The sequence below is a fragment of the Lepus europaeus genome, chromosome 9, assembly GCF_033115175.1.
Source record: "Lepus europaeus isolate LE1 chromosome 9, mLepTim1.pri, whole genome shotgun sequence".
NCBI classification, from domain to species: Eukaryota; Metazoa; Chordata; class Mammalia; order Lagomorpha; family Leporidae; genus Lepus; species Lepus europaeus.
This window is the reverse complement of record NC_084835.1, coordinates 94965492-94982172: the sequence shown is the minus strand read 5'-3', so window position 1 is coordinate 94982172 and position 16681 is coordinate 94965492. Positions and strand designations below refer to the sequence as shown.

At 50.0% G+C, this 16681-nt stretch overlaps 1 protein-coding gene across 1 annotated transcript in view; it reads right to left on the bottom strand.

Annotated features, from left to right (window-relative positions):
• Nucleotides 1-3912: 3912 nt before the first annotated feature.
• ARK2C (arkadia (RNF111) C-terminal like ring finger ubiquitin ligase 2C) overlaps nt 3913-16681 on the bottom strand; it is a 103692-nt gene continuing 90923 nt past the window's right edge. Inside the window, exons 4-8 of the mRNA XM_062200271.1 lie at nt 9480-9609; nt 7720-7824; nt 7360-7455; nt 4460-4566; nt 3913-4030 (exon numbers count right to left, since the gene is read on the bottom strand). Coding sequence (XP_062056255.1) covers nt 3913-4030; nt 4460-4566; nt 7360-7455; nt 7720-7824; nt 9480-9609 — 556 coding nt within the window. The remainder of the gene's footprint in view (nt 4031-4459; nt 4567-7359; nt 7456-7719; nt 7825-9479; nt 9610-16681) is intronic.

The following is a 16681-nucleotide window of genomic DNA, read 5'->3' as shown; positions in this document are numbered from 1 at the left end:
GAGTAATAAAAAAAATTAGTATCCTTTCTAAATAAATAAATTATAATTAAAAATGCAAAACAACTATAAAAATAATTAAATAAGAACCCACGATATCTACAAGTTAGTCATAAATTATGATTGTTAAATATAAGGCATTTAAACTCACAAAACCCTGTAAACTAGCAACGTGCCATGTTTTTTGTTTTTTGTGTTTTTTTTTTTTTCATTTTTGTTTTTCTATCAGCTGAAATCGCTCTAGCATTTGCTCTACGCGCGCAGGAGATGAAACACGAGGGGACCTGACAGACGTTGCTACAGCCCCACGCGGGGAGTGTTTGTCCCGCCAGCAGGCGGGGGGCTTGGGGGATTTTTTCAGGAAAAAAAAAAAAAAGTCTGGTGCTTTTTTTTTTCACCATTGAAAAAACTGTGCTTGTTCATTAGGCGTAGAGTTAAGAATACTTGCACGGAGGCCGGGAACATTTGCAGAAGAGGAGCTGGAGTTATGCCACCCTGGGCAGGGGTGACAGGGCGCCACTGGGGGTCCTGGCCAGGAGGGGGAGCCCGTGGCCCCACCCACGCTCTGTCCGCCTCCAGCCAGGCTCACCGCGTTGGGTTGATTGATTGGCGTCCTCGGTGGACCCGCTGCAGCCGTGGCTGCTGTTAGGAGGCCCAACTTGAACCCTGGGGCCGCTCTCGCCCCAGAAGGCACTCATGCGTCCCAGTCAAGAAGGGGTCTGAGTCCCTTGAGTTGAGCAGAAGGAGGAGTATGGGTGGTGTCCCCTCCTGGAGGTGGTGGATGTGAGATGCTGAGGCCGGATCCTGCCTCTTCTCCACTCCCTGGAGCTCCCAGACCAATGGGGGTGGGTGGGGGGGCGCCTTGAGGGAGCAGAGCCCGAGCTTGCTCCTCTCTTCCCACCCAAAGGGCTGCATGGCTGAGGGAAGGGGCAGGGGAGACTCTGAGCCCACATTCCCTCCAGTCCCTGCCTGCAGGGTACAAGGGCCCCAGAGAGTAGGGCGTGGGAGAGGGCCTCAGGATCTGCCTATCCCCCACCCAGTCCCTAATGTTAGCCTGGGTGCCCAGGGAGCCTGCAGAAAATTGGGAGGGAGGAGGGGACCGGTCCCACTTTCTCACTCACATGGTGCCCTTGGCCTCTGGCACAGGTGTCCGTGCCCAAGAAAGTCCTTTTGCACAGCCTGGTTGGCACACAGCTCTACCGACTTGAAAGAAGATGCGTGGATGTCAGGAGAACCCAGAGTGTGGGTGTTGGAAGGAAGTTTAGCAAGCAGCCAGTCCAACCTCCTTGTGTCACGGCTGAGGAAACAGGCCCAGAGAGACAAGGGGAGGGGACGGGTGCTAGCGTTGCCCTCGCTGTCAGTGAAGAGCCAAGGCTAGAACCTAGGACACCAGCTCTGGTTCCATCCCGGCCTCCCTGCTGCCTTGCTCTGCTGGGCAGTGTTTCAGACCAGCCTCGGAAGCAAGCGGGCTGGGCTAAGATGGTGTGACCTCCCCACACCATCCCAGCTTCCTCGAGGCCAGCGTCATCTTCTGAGGTCCTGGTCTTGACCCAGCCACTGGGGAGGATGGGGGAGAATTCCCAACTTCCTGTGTCTGTTAGCAACTAGCTTCCCCCGAAACCCTGGCTCAGCTGCCCTCTGCTCTCTGCCCGCAGCCCTGGGGACAGCGTTCACACGCTACCGTCACCAAATCGGACAAGGGAATGCTCGCTGGTCCCAGCCCTGACGCTGAGATTGTTCACATTTTTACACCCCTGGATGCGGCAGGTCTCCCCAGCTAGACTGCGAATGCCCGGAGGCAGGGACATTGTCTTCCTCGAGCTGTCTTTCCCAGCACCTGCCCCGGCAGGCACTCAATAAAGATTTTATGAAACACCAGGACACTGGTGCTGGAGAGACGTCCCTCTGAATGCGGTTCAGCGTAGCCTCCTGTCGAGAGCCCACCACCTGTGCCTGCAGATGTGTGCTGCGCCAGCCGTGTGACAAGGCTCTGTCTCAACCCTAAATGAGCTCCCTGTCATTTGGTACCCTTGGAACCCCGGTAGCAGCGATACAACTGAAACTTCCTTTAGCACAAGGATGTCTTCCTATACGTGCTACGTATCCCCAGTCTTACCGATGGAAGGGCTTTGAGACTGGGCTTAGCGGTTGAGGGCAGCGGAAGACCTTGAAGGCAGTGCAAGCCAGGGGAGAGGAGGAGGCGGGTGAGGGGCACAGGAAGATCCCAGAATTCCCTCTGGCCTGGTGTTCTCCACGTGTGGATGAAGAAAGTGGTGTCTGAGTGGGAATCTGGTGGGTTTTCCTCCCCAGTCTTCCATCATCCCATCTCTCTGCTCTCTTTGGGGTTCAGAAAAATCGTTGGGGAGGTGGCGGTGCTGAGAGACACACTGTATATTGTCCCTGGGAACTTTGCCCGTTCCTATACTCTGGGGGGTTCCCAGGAATGAGCACAGGTATGTTGGGCAGAGAGCAGGAATCCTCACAAGGCCAAGGTGAGGTAGCGGGAGCGGAAAAGGGGGGTGCACTGGTGTTTCTCCCCACTCGAAGGAGAAGGAAGCTGAGGCACAGAGGAAGAAAGGAACTGGCCCAAGGTCATTGAAGAATCACAGAAGGAACAAGAGGCCAGGGACACGGGGCTCCCCGACTCAGCCAGTGTGGTCATCTCCGAGGGACTGGATCAGGACATCTCGGAGGGGAGCTCCGGTTCCCCCTCAAGGTCCATGGCGCTTGACCTCGGCCCTGAGCACTAGCCAAGTGCACTTTGGCCAAGACCAATTGTCCATCACCTATGCCATCTCGCTGTGTCTCTGGCTAGTTTTTTGCATAGGGAGGCAGTGGCTACATTGCCTCTTTGTGACAGGGCAAGAGCCCGGCCAAAGGAAGGAGTCGGCGTGAGCATGGGCTCTGGCTGCAGAAGCACAGGGACTGCTACAGCTGGGGGCTGCGCCCTCCCAGGTTCCGTGCAGAACAAGGGGGCAGCCAGGCCCGGGAAGATGAGCCCTGGGATGGGGAGCCCCCGCAGTCACCGTGAGCCCCTCGCCTGTTCCAGCTCTACCTCCTCCCCTCGCTGAGCCCCTCTGAGGCTCCCTAAGTCCCCACTGGCTCCTCTTCCAGGCAGTCCACCCCATTCCCTTCCGTGCATTGTAAACATGAGAAAAACACAAGCCAAGGAAAAAAACAAAAATAACAACAAAATGAGACCCTCCCCTCTCCCCCTACCTCCCAACCTGGGTGAAAAAAAATCCCTTTTCACGGTAAACAGGATTTGGCTTTTTTTTTTTTCACCTTGGATTGCTTTTTCCTCTCCTCTCATAAAGACAGGAAGATTGGGGCTGTCGTTGGTTGGTTCAGTCAGGCACCAAAACAAGAAACTCCATGAGAAATATTTGGTGCGGATTCGGAATAGCGACATTGTCCACCACAAGATGACGAGAGCACCACACACGACATTTCTTAAGCTAACATGCTCCGGCTGTCACCCACAGAAATAGCTAGAGACCCCTACGTGATTTCTACGTGGTCCAGAGGTATATACACAGTCCCACGGAGGAGGGGATCGAGGGGCCGCTCTGTCAGCTAGGACCTCCGGGCTCACAGCTAGGTTCCCAGCAGCCTGGGCGCCCCCTTCCCACCCCGGCTCTGGGCACGGCCAGCTCCCTCCCTCCCGCGCAGCTAGGAGGATGGAGGCCGGTGCCCTTCTGGATGGCGGGGGGAGGGGAGGGGGGAGGAGGGGGAGTCCTCCCCACCCCCTGCTTTCCCTCAAACACGGATACCACCAACTCCTCGGTCCACAAAATGTGCTTGCAGGTTTTTCCTCTACGTCAAATGGCTCAGAAGGCAAAGTTTGGCTGCAAGGGCTATGGCCGTGGGGGGGCCTGGTGAAGGAAACGGGGTGTCCACTGGCTAATTCCTCCCTCAGCTGTCGGCTCCCAGTTGTGTCTCAATGTCCACTCGGCAGATGGGGCATTTCTTGCTCATGGCGAGCCACTGGTCCACGCACAGCTGATGGAAAAGATGCATGCAGGGCAGACGTCTGGAAGAGAGAGCCTGAATCAGGCGCCAGCGGTGAAGCAGGGCTGCGCCAGGAGTGGGGGACCCCGAGGGGACCGGGAGACATGCAACCTGGGACCACCTGCCAAAGAGAGACCCGGAAAGCCTGCTCTGGAGGGAGGAATGGTGACAAGTCACAGAGCCTCAGGATCCTCCTCCACGAAGCTCTTTCAGATCAGCCTGGAACAAAGCCACAGCTTTGTCTTAGACCCATCCAAGCCAAACCCCATCCTGCCCTCCTACACTCGGCCTCAAGCCCACACAGCGAGCCCTGGGCACCAGGCGGCTTCTCAGAGCAGCACTCACAGACCCATGCAAGCCTGCACCCCCGGCCCTGGGCACCCAGCACAGTGGTTGGTCTTCAGTACCCCCAGGGGGAAGGGAGAGAGTCGGTCAAAAGGGCTTCTCCTACCGCACATCTTCTCCATCCTCCAGCATAGACAGACAAATTGTGCATTTCTCATCGGTGTCCGACTCCTCCCCCTCGTCCTTCTTGCCCTTGCCGTCCTGGGGTCTTCGCTACGGGAGGCAGGGAGAGGAGGCTCGGTTAGCCGGAGCACACCCACCTGGCGGCCGGGGCTCTTGTCTTTCCCTGGAAGGCGTTCTCTTTCTAAGTTCTCCTTCCCAACCCCTGCCCCTTGCTGCACCAGTAGGAGACCCTGAGACAGAGTTGGAGCCAAGGGAGGAAGAGGCCACGTAGACTTTATCTTTGCACACCAGGCACTTCCCAGGGGCCCAGAGTTTGGAAAGGAACTGAGCTCCTAAGGAACCGATCCTTTGCAAAACTGTGCCTCGTGCATGGACAGCTCCCTGTCCCCCTCGTGCTATCCGCTGCACCTGGCACACTTCCCAGGCTGGGAGACTCCTGCCTCACGGCTTCTCCCTTCACTCTCAGGTCCAGCAGACTTCATTCAATCATTCACTCACTCAACTAATGCCCATTCACTTAGCCACTAAGCACTCGATGAAGGCAAACTTCCTCCACTTGGTCTCCACTCCTGTCCCTTGCACCATACTGCTATGAATTACTATATATGACTGGATGCCTCTGTGTTTCTAGAAAGTTCCTTCAAGCTAGGCCCCAGCTCCAACATGAGGTTCGATACCATGCAGGCACTCTGCGTATACTTGTTGATTTCAATATTCCTGTTTCTAACTCTAGGATAATTATCTGAGAATAGTTCATGCCTCTGTAGAAAATTTCAAGTTCTCGAATGGTGTGGGCAATGGCTTCCCTTCTTGACACACTGCCCCACACTTGGCCAAGTGTCAGGCACCTCACTGTTGCTTAGTACATACTCTGGAGAAGGAATCTAAGCAGTGCACGAGATCAGCCCATCACAAGTTCCCGTCTCCATGCTGTGCAGTCAAATAGTCTGACGATAAGCATGGAATCAAACTGCCTGTGCTAGCCCCTCTCCGGGTAAGTGGATTTAAGGCCAGTTTGCAAAGAAAGAAATGCAAAGAGCCACAAAAGGAGTTCCACCCAGAGATGCCCTTGGTGCCAGGCTCAGACGCCAAGTCTGCCTACTCTGGTCCTAGCTCCGGAGTCCCTGGGCCTGATGTAATTTAGGGAGTACGGCAACCTTGCTGGAAAGGACAAGACCAACGCTTCCCTCTGCTCTCAGCCTCGCTGGGCCCTATACACTGCACTGCAAACCACGCCACACTTCTGCAGTAAGTTTCCCCTTGTCCAGAACTCAGGAAATCAGAATCACATCTATAGCCCCACGTCATTTTAGGGATTTCAACTACGATGATGGTTTGCCTGCTAAAGAGTTCAGCTATGCTTAATGGAGGACTGGTCTTCTCTAGTTGGCCATGCTAAAGAAAAAAAAAAAAAGAGGAAGTCTAATGCAAGACACCATCAAGACTCAGCCACTTGCTTGCTTCCTCTTGATTTTCCTCATCAGTATTCGTGATTGCCTCTTACTTAGTAGTTTCAGCTTAACACTTCCTGGTTTGCCTATGTGCAATCGTTATTTCTTTAAACTGTTTTCCCTTTTCAAGTCTTATCCTAGCTTCTATTTTGTATTTTTAATCTTTTAGATCTTCTGGCTTTTCCTCTCTTTTCATTATTTATGTAACTTTTTTTAACTTTAAATTCTTTTAGTATGTTATTTAATATTTTATTCCTCTTGCCATTACCTTCTCACTTTGTTAATTTTCCTTTTTAACTTTGATGTGGGGCCAGCGCTGTGGTGTAGTGGGTAAAGCTGCGGCCTGCAGTGTTGGCATCCCATATGTGTGCTGGTTCGAGTCCCAGCTGCTCCACTACCGATCCAGCTCTCTGCTGTGGCCTGGGAAAGCAGTGGAGGATGGCCTAAATCCTTGGGACCCTGTACCATGCGGGAGACTCAGAAGTAGCTCCTAGCTCCTGACTTCAGATCTCACAGCTCTGACCATTGCAGCCAAATGGGGAGTGAACCAGTGGATGGAAGACCTCTCTCTCTCTCTCTCTCTCTCTCCCTTTCTTCCCTCTGTGTGTAACTCTTTCATACAAATAAATAAATTAAAAAAAACCCACTTTGATGTTTTACATGCTATTTTCAAGTCTTTTCCCAGTTATTCTTTTCATATTTTTCTATTCTAAGTATATATAGTTTTCTGTATTTTTATCCTTATATCATTTTAATTTTCACTTAGTAATGCACACTGAAGATTCTTCCATGTCTTTTCATGGCCTGATAGCTTATTACTTTTTATCATGGAATCATATTCCATTTTACAGATTTACCATGTTTCATCCTTCACCTATTGAAGGATATCTTGGTTGTTTGAAAATTTTTTCATTTACTCTCATTTAAAAACGTTTGTAAAATCTCAGATTCCTGGGCAGTAACTCTCAAGAACCTACCTCTGCAAGCTTAGGCTAAAGCCTGTGTGGCTCTGTGGCTTTAAAAGCTCCCCAGATAATCCTGATGCACAGTCAGGTACATGGAAACTCCTGCTTGGACTTGGAATTCTTTTTTAAGGCAATTCCAGCCTTCTGTGCAGGACTCCCTCTTGCTGACCTCATTCAGATACAAACATTTACCTGCCTGCACACCTACACGTGCACACATACACATATGCTCACTAACACATCCACATGCACTCACACACGCAGCCCTTCTCCTTTACTGATGAGAGGCACCTCTTCTTCTCTCTTGACCGTACCTGGCACAGGCAGGTAAGAAGACCCTGGAAGGGTGTCACAGCTTCTGGATGGTGGACTGTGCCCCTCTGCAGACAACCAGGCCAGGCCAAGCAGACAAACGGACCCACAGCCCTCTCCCTCTAACTGCAGGACTAGGCTTCTGGCAAACCCACCTTCTTGTACTTGTGGGGGAAGGTGAACCTCTCAATGGTGTTCTGTACAGCTCCCCGAGTCACGTTTCCCAACCTGTCCTCGAGCTGAAGTAGCTCCTGCAAACAGGAAAATACAGACGTGTACTGAGCAAACACACAAACACACAATAAAGACGAAGGGCCCTGGAAGACGCCAGCAGGAAGAATTTCTCTGAGGCTGGAAGGCTGTGGTACCTCTACGCATGCCCTCTCCTGATTTCCTACATTCACCCGGGGCTTCTGCCACCCCTGTCCTACCCACCAGCAGGAGGAGGGGAGACAGGACCATGAACCATCATGGCATCTCCATCTACCAAGGTGGTACCCGACAAAGCAACATACCTCGTAGCTCTCCCGCACGGCAGAGGTGTGTCTGCTGGGATTTAGTCCCTGGAGAGCAAGGAAGTGAAGCTGAGGGTAAGGGTAGTTTCGAATTTCATGGACGACCTGTTGGAGGGAGAAAGTGCTTTGGATAGGGCAAGGATTCCAGGCTTCTGGGTGAGCCATGCATGCAACTCCTCCTCCCACAACCAGCAGCCAGCACGCCCTGAGATGCTGCAGGTAGAAGGGTGTCTTTCCTGCTCTAATGTCCCCTGCTCCTTATCTAGAGCCAAGCCTGGGGGGCAGGCATTTAGCTCAGCGTGTAAGATGCTAGTCAGGACGCCCGTGTCCCCCATTGGAGTGTGTCGGTTCCATATCCTATTCCAACTGCCGACTCCAGCATCTTGCTCTATCTGGCTCCCAGCTTGCACCCATCCTAGTCCTGGCCATTGCAGGCATTTGGAGAGTAAACCAGTAGACAGGAGGTCTCTCTCTCTCTCAGATAAATTTTTTTTTAATGAAGTAAAATTGGACCCTTACTTCAAGGCAGCCGCTGTTCTAAGCCCATCACATGACTGACTGAATTATCTTGCTTGTTCTAAAATGCAGGTGCAATTGCTATCCCATTTGGCTGATGGAGTAAGTGAGGCACAGACAGATCAGGGAATTAGCTGAGTTATGTGACCTAGAGACATAAGCAGGCAGCTGGGCCCAGAATCTATCCCTTTAACCCCTACGCTGCACTGCCCCACTGAGCAGCACTGTTAAGGGCTTGGGCCAGGGCCAGGGTGAATTTAAAGGGGCACTGAATAATAGAAATAAGTCATATTATAAAGCAGTATTCCTTTAAAGTCAAAATGAATGCCAAAAACATCCACGCTGAGCACAGTATCAGTATCTGAAACAAACTCTGGCCTGTGCTTGTGTGGGCCTGCCTAGGGCTCCTCTCCTGATCCTGAGGGGCCAAGGTTTCCGTCATAGCCCCTTAAGCTACCACATGTCCCAGGCCCAGTTACTTAATCTCTCTATGCCTCAGTTTGCCAATCTGTATAATGGGGATAATACCCTTTCCTGTAAAGTTACTGAAAGAATGAAATGACCGTATCTATGTGAAGCATTTAGATCAGTGCCCCGTGTGTGGTACACACTCAACGAATGTCTGCTTCTTTAATTCGTAGCAGGTGGTGCTTCACACACCAACCATGGGACCCTAAGCCCCTCATTATACAAACAAGGAGATGGTGTGGGGGGCCAGTGGTTAAATGACAGGGACAACGTTAGGGAGGGTGGACCGATGCTCTAGAGCAGCAAAGCAGGAGTGTCTGGAAATAAAGATTTCCAATCAGGCTTTTGCCGCTTTAATGGACCTTCTTCATTTTTCATTCCACGTGGCCGGCAATGCAGAAGCCCAAAGGCCCCCACACCCAACCTGGTCTTGGGGAGGTGCTCACTCCAAGAAATCGGCTGAAGGAGGTCGTCGGAGGTATGAGAACCGCCCTTGCCGACGCAGCCCCGAGCCTCTCCTGCGCCGAGACCACGCTGGCCACACTGCACGTTCCAGCCCAGCGCCCTTCCCTTGCACTTGCTACTAGTCCAGAATGGGAGTAGGGCTGCGGGGAGGAGAGGGGAGCAGGTGGGCTGCCCAGGAGCCAGGACACAGGGGATCTGGGACACAAGACAGCCGGGGGTCCCGGGGCAGGGGGAAGCCGCAGGCCTCAGCCCACCTGGGGCACCGATGGGCAGCCGGGGAATGGGCTCCCTGGCAGAGCCCTGTCACTCACCATCTGCGTGGAGGAGGAGTTTCTGGGGAAGTGGTGCATTCGAGGAGTTGCCAGGTAATGCTGATAGTGCTGAGGGATGGGCCGCACCTGGAACTGAGCAGGACTCAAGCCGGCGTCCACACTGAGATCCCTGCAGGGACACAGCCCCAGTGAACCACGGGGATGGGCCGCTATGGCCCGACAGGCTGGGAGACCCAGCCCTGCCCACCCGCACCCCTCCCAACCCACTCCTAAAAGCACTGGAAAACTTTCACTTCAACATTCATGGGTTACATCGTAGAGGAGCAAATGGCTCATTTCACACCTGGGGAGAAAGTATGCAAGGTGAGAGCGAAACATCCTATCAAACTGAGCTACCAAAACTCCACTGGAGCAGGAGCAGCACCGTGGCGCATTGTGGTTGCCGCCTGCAACGTCGGCATCCTGTATTGGAGCTCTGGTTTGGGTCCTGGCCACGCCACTTCTGATCCAGCTCCCTGCTAACGCGCCTGGGAAAGCAGCGGAGGATGAACCAAGTGCCCGGGCCCCTGCCACTCATGTGGGAGACCCAGATGGGGTCCCCGGCTCCTGGCTTCAGCCTGGCCCAGCCCCAGCCATTGCAGCCATTCGGTGGATGAACCAGTCATGGAGGAACCACCATGGAGAGGAACCACCGTGGAGGGGCTCCCAGCGGGCGGTTAGGACAGTGGTTAGGACAGCGTGCCGTCAATAGCCAGCATTCCATCGCTGAGATGCAAAAACAGGCGCGAATGCATGGGCGTGAAATGACGCTGGGGAAAGTGATCCTCTCAGAAGAATGCGGGGAAACCACACTTCATTTCCAAAACTAGTAAATAAAGGGAAAGAACCAAACATTTATCTTGCCGCTCCTTTATTAACTGCACTTCAGTGTAACTAGATGGTTGATGAGGGGACGTGTCTCTCTACAAAGGTTTCCCAGCTAATAAATGAAGGCGCAATGACTGAATTATTTGTTAGCAATTTGCAGTCCCTGAGGAAATAAAGGACCTAGGCAAAGATCATCAATTGATGCCAACCTCACAAAAGGAGACAGCCGGGCACCGCGTGCCTTCCGGTAGAAGGACACACCACCACGTCTGGAGGGTTTTCACCGAGAATCCACGCTGAACCCAACGGTGGGCACTGCAGTACAGTGGGCTAAGCCCCCTCCTGGGACACACGCATCCCACACCAGAGCGCCTGGGCCCAGTCCTGCCTCTGCTTCTCATCCACCTTCCCACCAGCACGCACGCCAGGAGGCAGCAGATAAAGGCTCAAGTACTTGGGTCCCTGCTACCCGCCTAGGAGACCTGAATGGAGTTTTTGGTTCTTGGCTTTGGCCTAGCCTAGCCCCAGCTATCGTGGGCATTTGAGAAGCTAATAAGCAAATGGAAGATTCTCTTTCTTTCTCTCTGCCTCTCTCTCTCTCTTTTTCCCTCCCTCGCTCTCTCTTTCTCTCTGCCTTTCAAACAAAAATAAATACATTTTTAAAAGGAGTTCAGCCTGAATCTGTTCGACCTTTGATCTAAGTGCCAATGCACAGGGAGCAGAGTTAACCCAGGGAACACCTTAAATGATGCCACCAGAGTAAGACAATAAAAGGCAGATATAAGAAGATGCTACAGGAAGAGCAGCCTGCTTTCTGCAACGAATACACTTATTAAAATAGAAATTAAAGGAATTTCTGCCTCCCGCTGTGATGGGGTAAACAGGAATTAGATTTACTCTCCCACTGCAGGCCCCCAGAACACAGAACAGCATGTATGAAATATCTGTTTTCAGACATTGTGTAATAAGCAGTGCAGAGCTGTGATTCCTGGGAGAAGGGAGACATGAGATGAGCCCACAATCACCCCCGCCCCGGGCTTTTGGCATAAAGGTGCATTCTAGCAGGAGCAGGAAGGGGATCAGCAGAGCACGGCGGTCTCCATCACTTGAGGACTTGTTTCAAGGAGGCTGAGGGTTCTGTAAGCTGTGCTGCAGCGTTTTGAAGAGGAGGAAGGTGCACAGCCTGAGAGCTCCAGAAATCTGCATCCGGGGCTCCCTTGAGTCTTTATTGAATGCTGAGACAAACGTGCAGGGGGGTGAAACTCCGCCAGGCGGAGGGAGCCACGAGCAACCGAGGACTCGAGAAGGGTGCCCAGAAGTTAGACAGGGTTGGGTCGCAATTGCATCCCAAGAAAGCAGCGTGGAGAGTCCTTGGTGGTCGCTCAGGGACTTGAGTAGAGACCCCGGAAGAAGATTTTGAACCTTGATTAGGGGAGGAACAGGCAGACGTTGTCCTAGCGATGTTACAGACCTGCTGAAAGAACAGGCCTCGGAAAGATCACACAGAGCTGCAAGTGCTGCTTGCCAGAAAAAGCCCAGCTTTGTCGAAACCAGGGCTGGGAACCTTTTCTCGCCCAAGGGCTGCTTGGATATTGATGACATCTTTTGCAGGCCACACAAAATCATCGACTTACAAATCAGCCTGTTGTGGATGTACTGAATTTTGAGTTCCATCTGTGGTTGCCTTGGCAAAGCCAAACCACATGATTTCCTGGCCTGGAGGCTGGACGGTCCCCGTCCCTGCTACATGAATCTGACAAACCTAACTACTCAACAATGTCCAATTCATGATGTCCATCATTTAATGAAGAATTACGGGACAAGTCAAGAAAGAGAATGATATTTCCCTTAATCAGGTGAAAAGTCAAATAGTAGAAACACCTCAAGACACAGAAATGACAGGTATGGTGGAATTAGCAGAGAAAGATGCTAAATAACTATTATAATCATGCTCAAGAATGAAAGAGAAAACACAAATGGAAGAGACTTTTAGAATGACGCAAATGGAACCTCTGGAGATGAAAAATGCAATGTCCAAAATGGCAAATTCATGGCATTGGATTAGCAGCACATTAGATTTTACAGAAAAAAAATCAGCGGGAGGCAGCAGGTGACGGCTCCATTACTTGGGTCCCTGCTACCCAAGTGGGAGACCCAGATTGGGTTCCTGGTCCCTGGCTTTGGCCTGTTTCAGGCATTTGGGGAGAGAACCAGTGGATGGACGAGCTCCCTCTGCCTGCCTCTCTCTTTCTCTTTCTGCTTTTCAAATAAAATTAAAATAGATAAATAAATAACTTTAAAAGCCACCCCAAGGTACATATAATGAAATTCATGAAAATAATAATAAGGATTTAAAAAGGACTCATTAGACACAGAGGAACATTGCAAAGACATAGAGTTCTCGTTAGAAACAAAGCAAGCCAGAAAATACCGGAACACCGTCTTTAACTGCTGAGGGGAAAACTGTCAATTTATAAGTCCATGCTGAACACAAGTATCTTTCAAAATGAAGGTGAAATAAAGACTTTTTCAGACAACTCAAAGTTGAGAGAAAGTGCTGCCAGTACTTGGAATGTTAAAAGAAGCTCATCAGATGGAGGAAAAAGAACACCAGATAGAAACTTAGATCCACTCAAGGGAAGAAAGAGTGCCGGAAGTGATAGCTATGTGGGAACAGAAAAGATTCCTTTTCTCCATTAAAGAAATTCTTTGAAGTTTAATTAATTGTTTGAAGTGGAAATTGGCAAACTTTCTCTGTTAAGATCAGATACTAAATATTTTATGCTTTAAAGCCATACAATTTCTGTCCTAACAACTTGAATATTCCTTGTAGTAAAAAGGCAATTATAAACAATATGGAAACAAAGAGGTGTGGCTGTGTTCCAATAAAACTTTATTTACAAGAACAAGGAGTAGACCAGATTTGACCCATAGGCCAGAGTTTGCTGGTTTAAAGCAGAAATGAAAGCAATTTTTTGTGATCATTATAACATAGGTAGAGGTAAAACCTACAAAATGAATAGCAAAAATGGAAGAGAGACTATGAAAATGCACTGGTCTAATAGTTTTACATAACAAAGTGGCAGGATTCTATTTTAGCGTTAAGTATGATAAACTAAATATGTGTATTATAAGCCTCGTGTATTTACAAAATAAAATGTTTGCAATGATTATTACATCAATATATAATCCTGAAAACACTGAACTGATCCAAAATTAAAAAGTAATTTCTTTAAAAATGGGACCAATGGAAAACAAAGAGCAAGATGGTGTGTTTAATATAAACCATATGAATAATTACATTAAATGAAAATAATTGAAGCACCCCCAAGTAGCAAAGTTTGACAGCTGGAAAGCAAGAGTCAATGATATGCATTCTGTAAAAGAATCAAATATATAGAGAGGAATGGGTTAGAAATAAAAGAAGAAAAAGATACAATATGCTAGGAACAAGGGAGACAACACAACTTTCCGGGTCAATATTAGAAGAGGGGACATCACTACAGATTCTACAGAAGCTAAAAAACAATAAGGAAATATTATAAACATCTTTATGTCAATAAATCCAGTGGAATGGGAAAACTCCTTGAAAGACATAAATTACCAAAATTAACTCATATAGCTAGGAAAAGCCTGAAGAGTATTACACTTTTAAAGAAATTAAGTTTGTAATTTGAAACTTGTCATGCCAAGAAATCTCCAGGCCCAGATGGCTTCCCCTAGTGGATTCTCTGAGACATTAAGATAAGAAAAAGATGTCAGTCCTGTACAAACTCTTAGAAAACAGAGTAGAAAATACCTGCCAACTCTTTTAATGAAGCAAACATTGCACTGATTAAAAAAAGACAAAGACATTTCAAGGGAAAAAATAAAGCCCCAAATGATAGATCATTATCACCCAGGAACAATGATGCAAAAGTCCTTAACAAAATTTCAGCCATTTAAATCCAATAACGAGACAAGTGACAAATCAACCAGTCACAATGTAGGAACTTTATTTGGATCTCCATTGGTACAAACTGTACCAATCAGAGAAATTTGAACATTGATTGGATATTTGATTATATTAAAATAGTTTTTAATATTCTTCAGGTTTAATAGTGATACCATAGTAAGGATTTGCACAAGAAGAGAAAATACCTCTCGAGACACATAGCGTAATATTTACAGATGAAATGACAGGATATCTGGATGTGTTTCCAAATAATAGCAAGGAAAGTCACATCCGCGAACTCCAAGCTAAATAGGCACACACCTGCAGAAGGGCACAAGAACCAAAGCGCATGCGAATGCCTGACCGACAGCACCACTGGCAGTGTGCTGAGTAGGTCCACACCGGAAGTGGGCCCCGGCCAGCAGGACGTCGCTTCCTCTGGGATGAGAAGGCCCGGTCTGGCCCTGGAAGCACCCAGACAAAGGCCAGAGTCTCAGATGGGACAACCTCAGATCCTGAAGGGGCAGAAGGGCAGGAGGCACTGAGACTTTGAGACTTGCCTGCCTCATCCCGCTTCAGGCAGGCTCGGACGATTAATTGTCCATGCTGAGCCTGGCCCCTCACAGCCCCGCTCATCGTCTCATCAGAAAAGTCCTCCCTGCACACAGGATCCCCAAGAATTCTAGATGGGGGGGCTGCACTGTGGCGTAGCAAGTGAAGCCCTCGCCTGCAGTGCCAGCATCCCAAATGGGCGCTGGTTTGAGTTCCTGCTGCTCCACTTCCAATCGAGCTCTCTGCTGTGGACTGGGATAGCAGTGGAAGATGGCCCAAGTCTTTAGGCCCCTGTACTTATGTGGGAGACCCGGAAGAAGCACCTGGCTCCTGGCTGCGGATCGGCTCAGCTCCGGCTGTTGAGGCCATTTGGGGAGTGAACCAACAGAAGGAAGACTTTTCTCTCTGTCTTTCTCTCACTGTCTAACTCTATCTGTCAATAAATAAATAAATAAATAAATAGAAGGAGGGCTTGGGTGCAGTGATGGTGACCACAATTACAAAATCAAAAGCCCTCATCCCCGCTTCGCTGGCCCTTGCTGGATCAGAGCTAATGGCAGGAGGGGAGGGGGAGACACTGTCACCTCCTGCCCTGGCAATGGCTTCCTATGTGGAAAGTGGGGACAGGACAGCAGTCAGGGCTGGGGGCGGGACTCCCATGGGACTCATGGCCTCATTAGGTTTCTTGGGGCCAGCAGGGCCAGGAACACAGAGGGTTTGAAATGAGGGAGAGGGGGAAGGAAGTCTGGCTACATGAAGAAAAGCCAGAGACAGGGCTAGCCTGGGCACTACTGTGTCTCCAGGATGGTTCCGCCTGGGTCGCCTCGTTGGGCCTGTGTGTGTGTTCAAAGCCCTCAGCCACATGAGGGGCTCTCGGTGCTCCGTGCCCAATGAACTGAATTAGATGGAATTGACTTGACTGCTGAGGGACAGAATTTAATCCAAACTGCAATTAAATCTTCCTAATTTGAATCTGCTAATTAGAAAAGGCTGGGCTCAAGTTGGCAGTGGTGCAATTTACCTTTTAAGGGGTTGTATAGCACGGGCAGGGGCTGGAAACAATGGGACGCTCTGTCCGTACCTGGAGGCACCCAACCTAGCATTCATGGGGGGGGATCTTTTTTCCCATTTTCTAAAAAGCATTTTTGATCTAAAGGTTGCAAGAACAGCATAGAGAATTCCTAGATGCACTGCACTCAGATTCCCTAAACGTCACCATTTTACTATCTCACTGCATTTGTTTCATCCCCACATAACAACAAACATACATATACACGTGCATCCATGCATATTCACACCCACGCACACATACGAACACATCTGCACACATGGACACGTGTGTGCATACACATGTGGGTGCACAGTTACACAATGCACACACGTACACACCCCGTGGATGTAGACACACACATGCAAACAGACACAGATAGTTTTTTCCATTGAACTATCTGAAAAGAAGCCGCAGGCATAATGCGCTCTCTCTCCATCCATCCGGTCACCTGCACACCACTTAAAGGACTGTGGGGTTCTGATTAGACCCTAGTGAGATCCACTGAACCAGAGAGCTGGTGGGACCAGCTCTGTGAAACCAGCAACCCTGCATCCCAGAATGACAAGTGCCTCTGTCCCCAGTAAGGACATCGTAAGAGGACTTCACAGGGCCCTTTGCCCACAAAGGTGCATCAACCATATGTTCAACAGAACCTTCATCACCTGCTTGTCACTAATGTTTACCTCTAACCCATCTGGGTTCTTCAGGCATATGAGAACTGGGGATTTACTCCAACCACCCACCCCTGGCATGCCCTGGTGCTTCTCTGTGGATCCCTCAAAAAATACCCCCTCCAGGAAGCCTTCTCTGATCACTCTAGTTCCTGGGCTTTCTTCT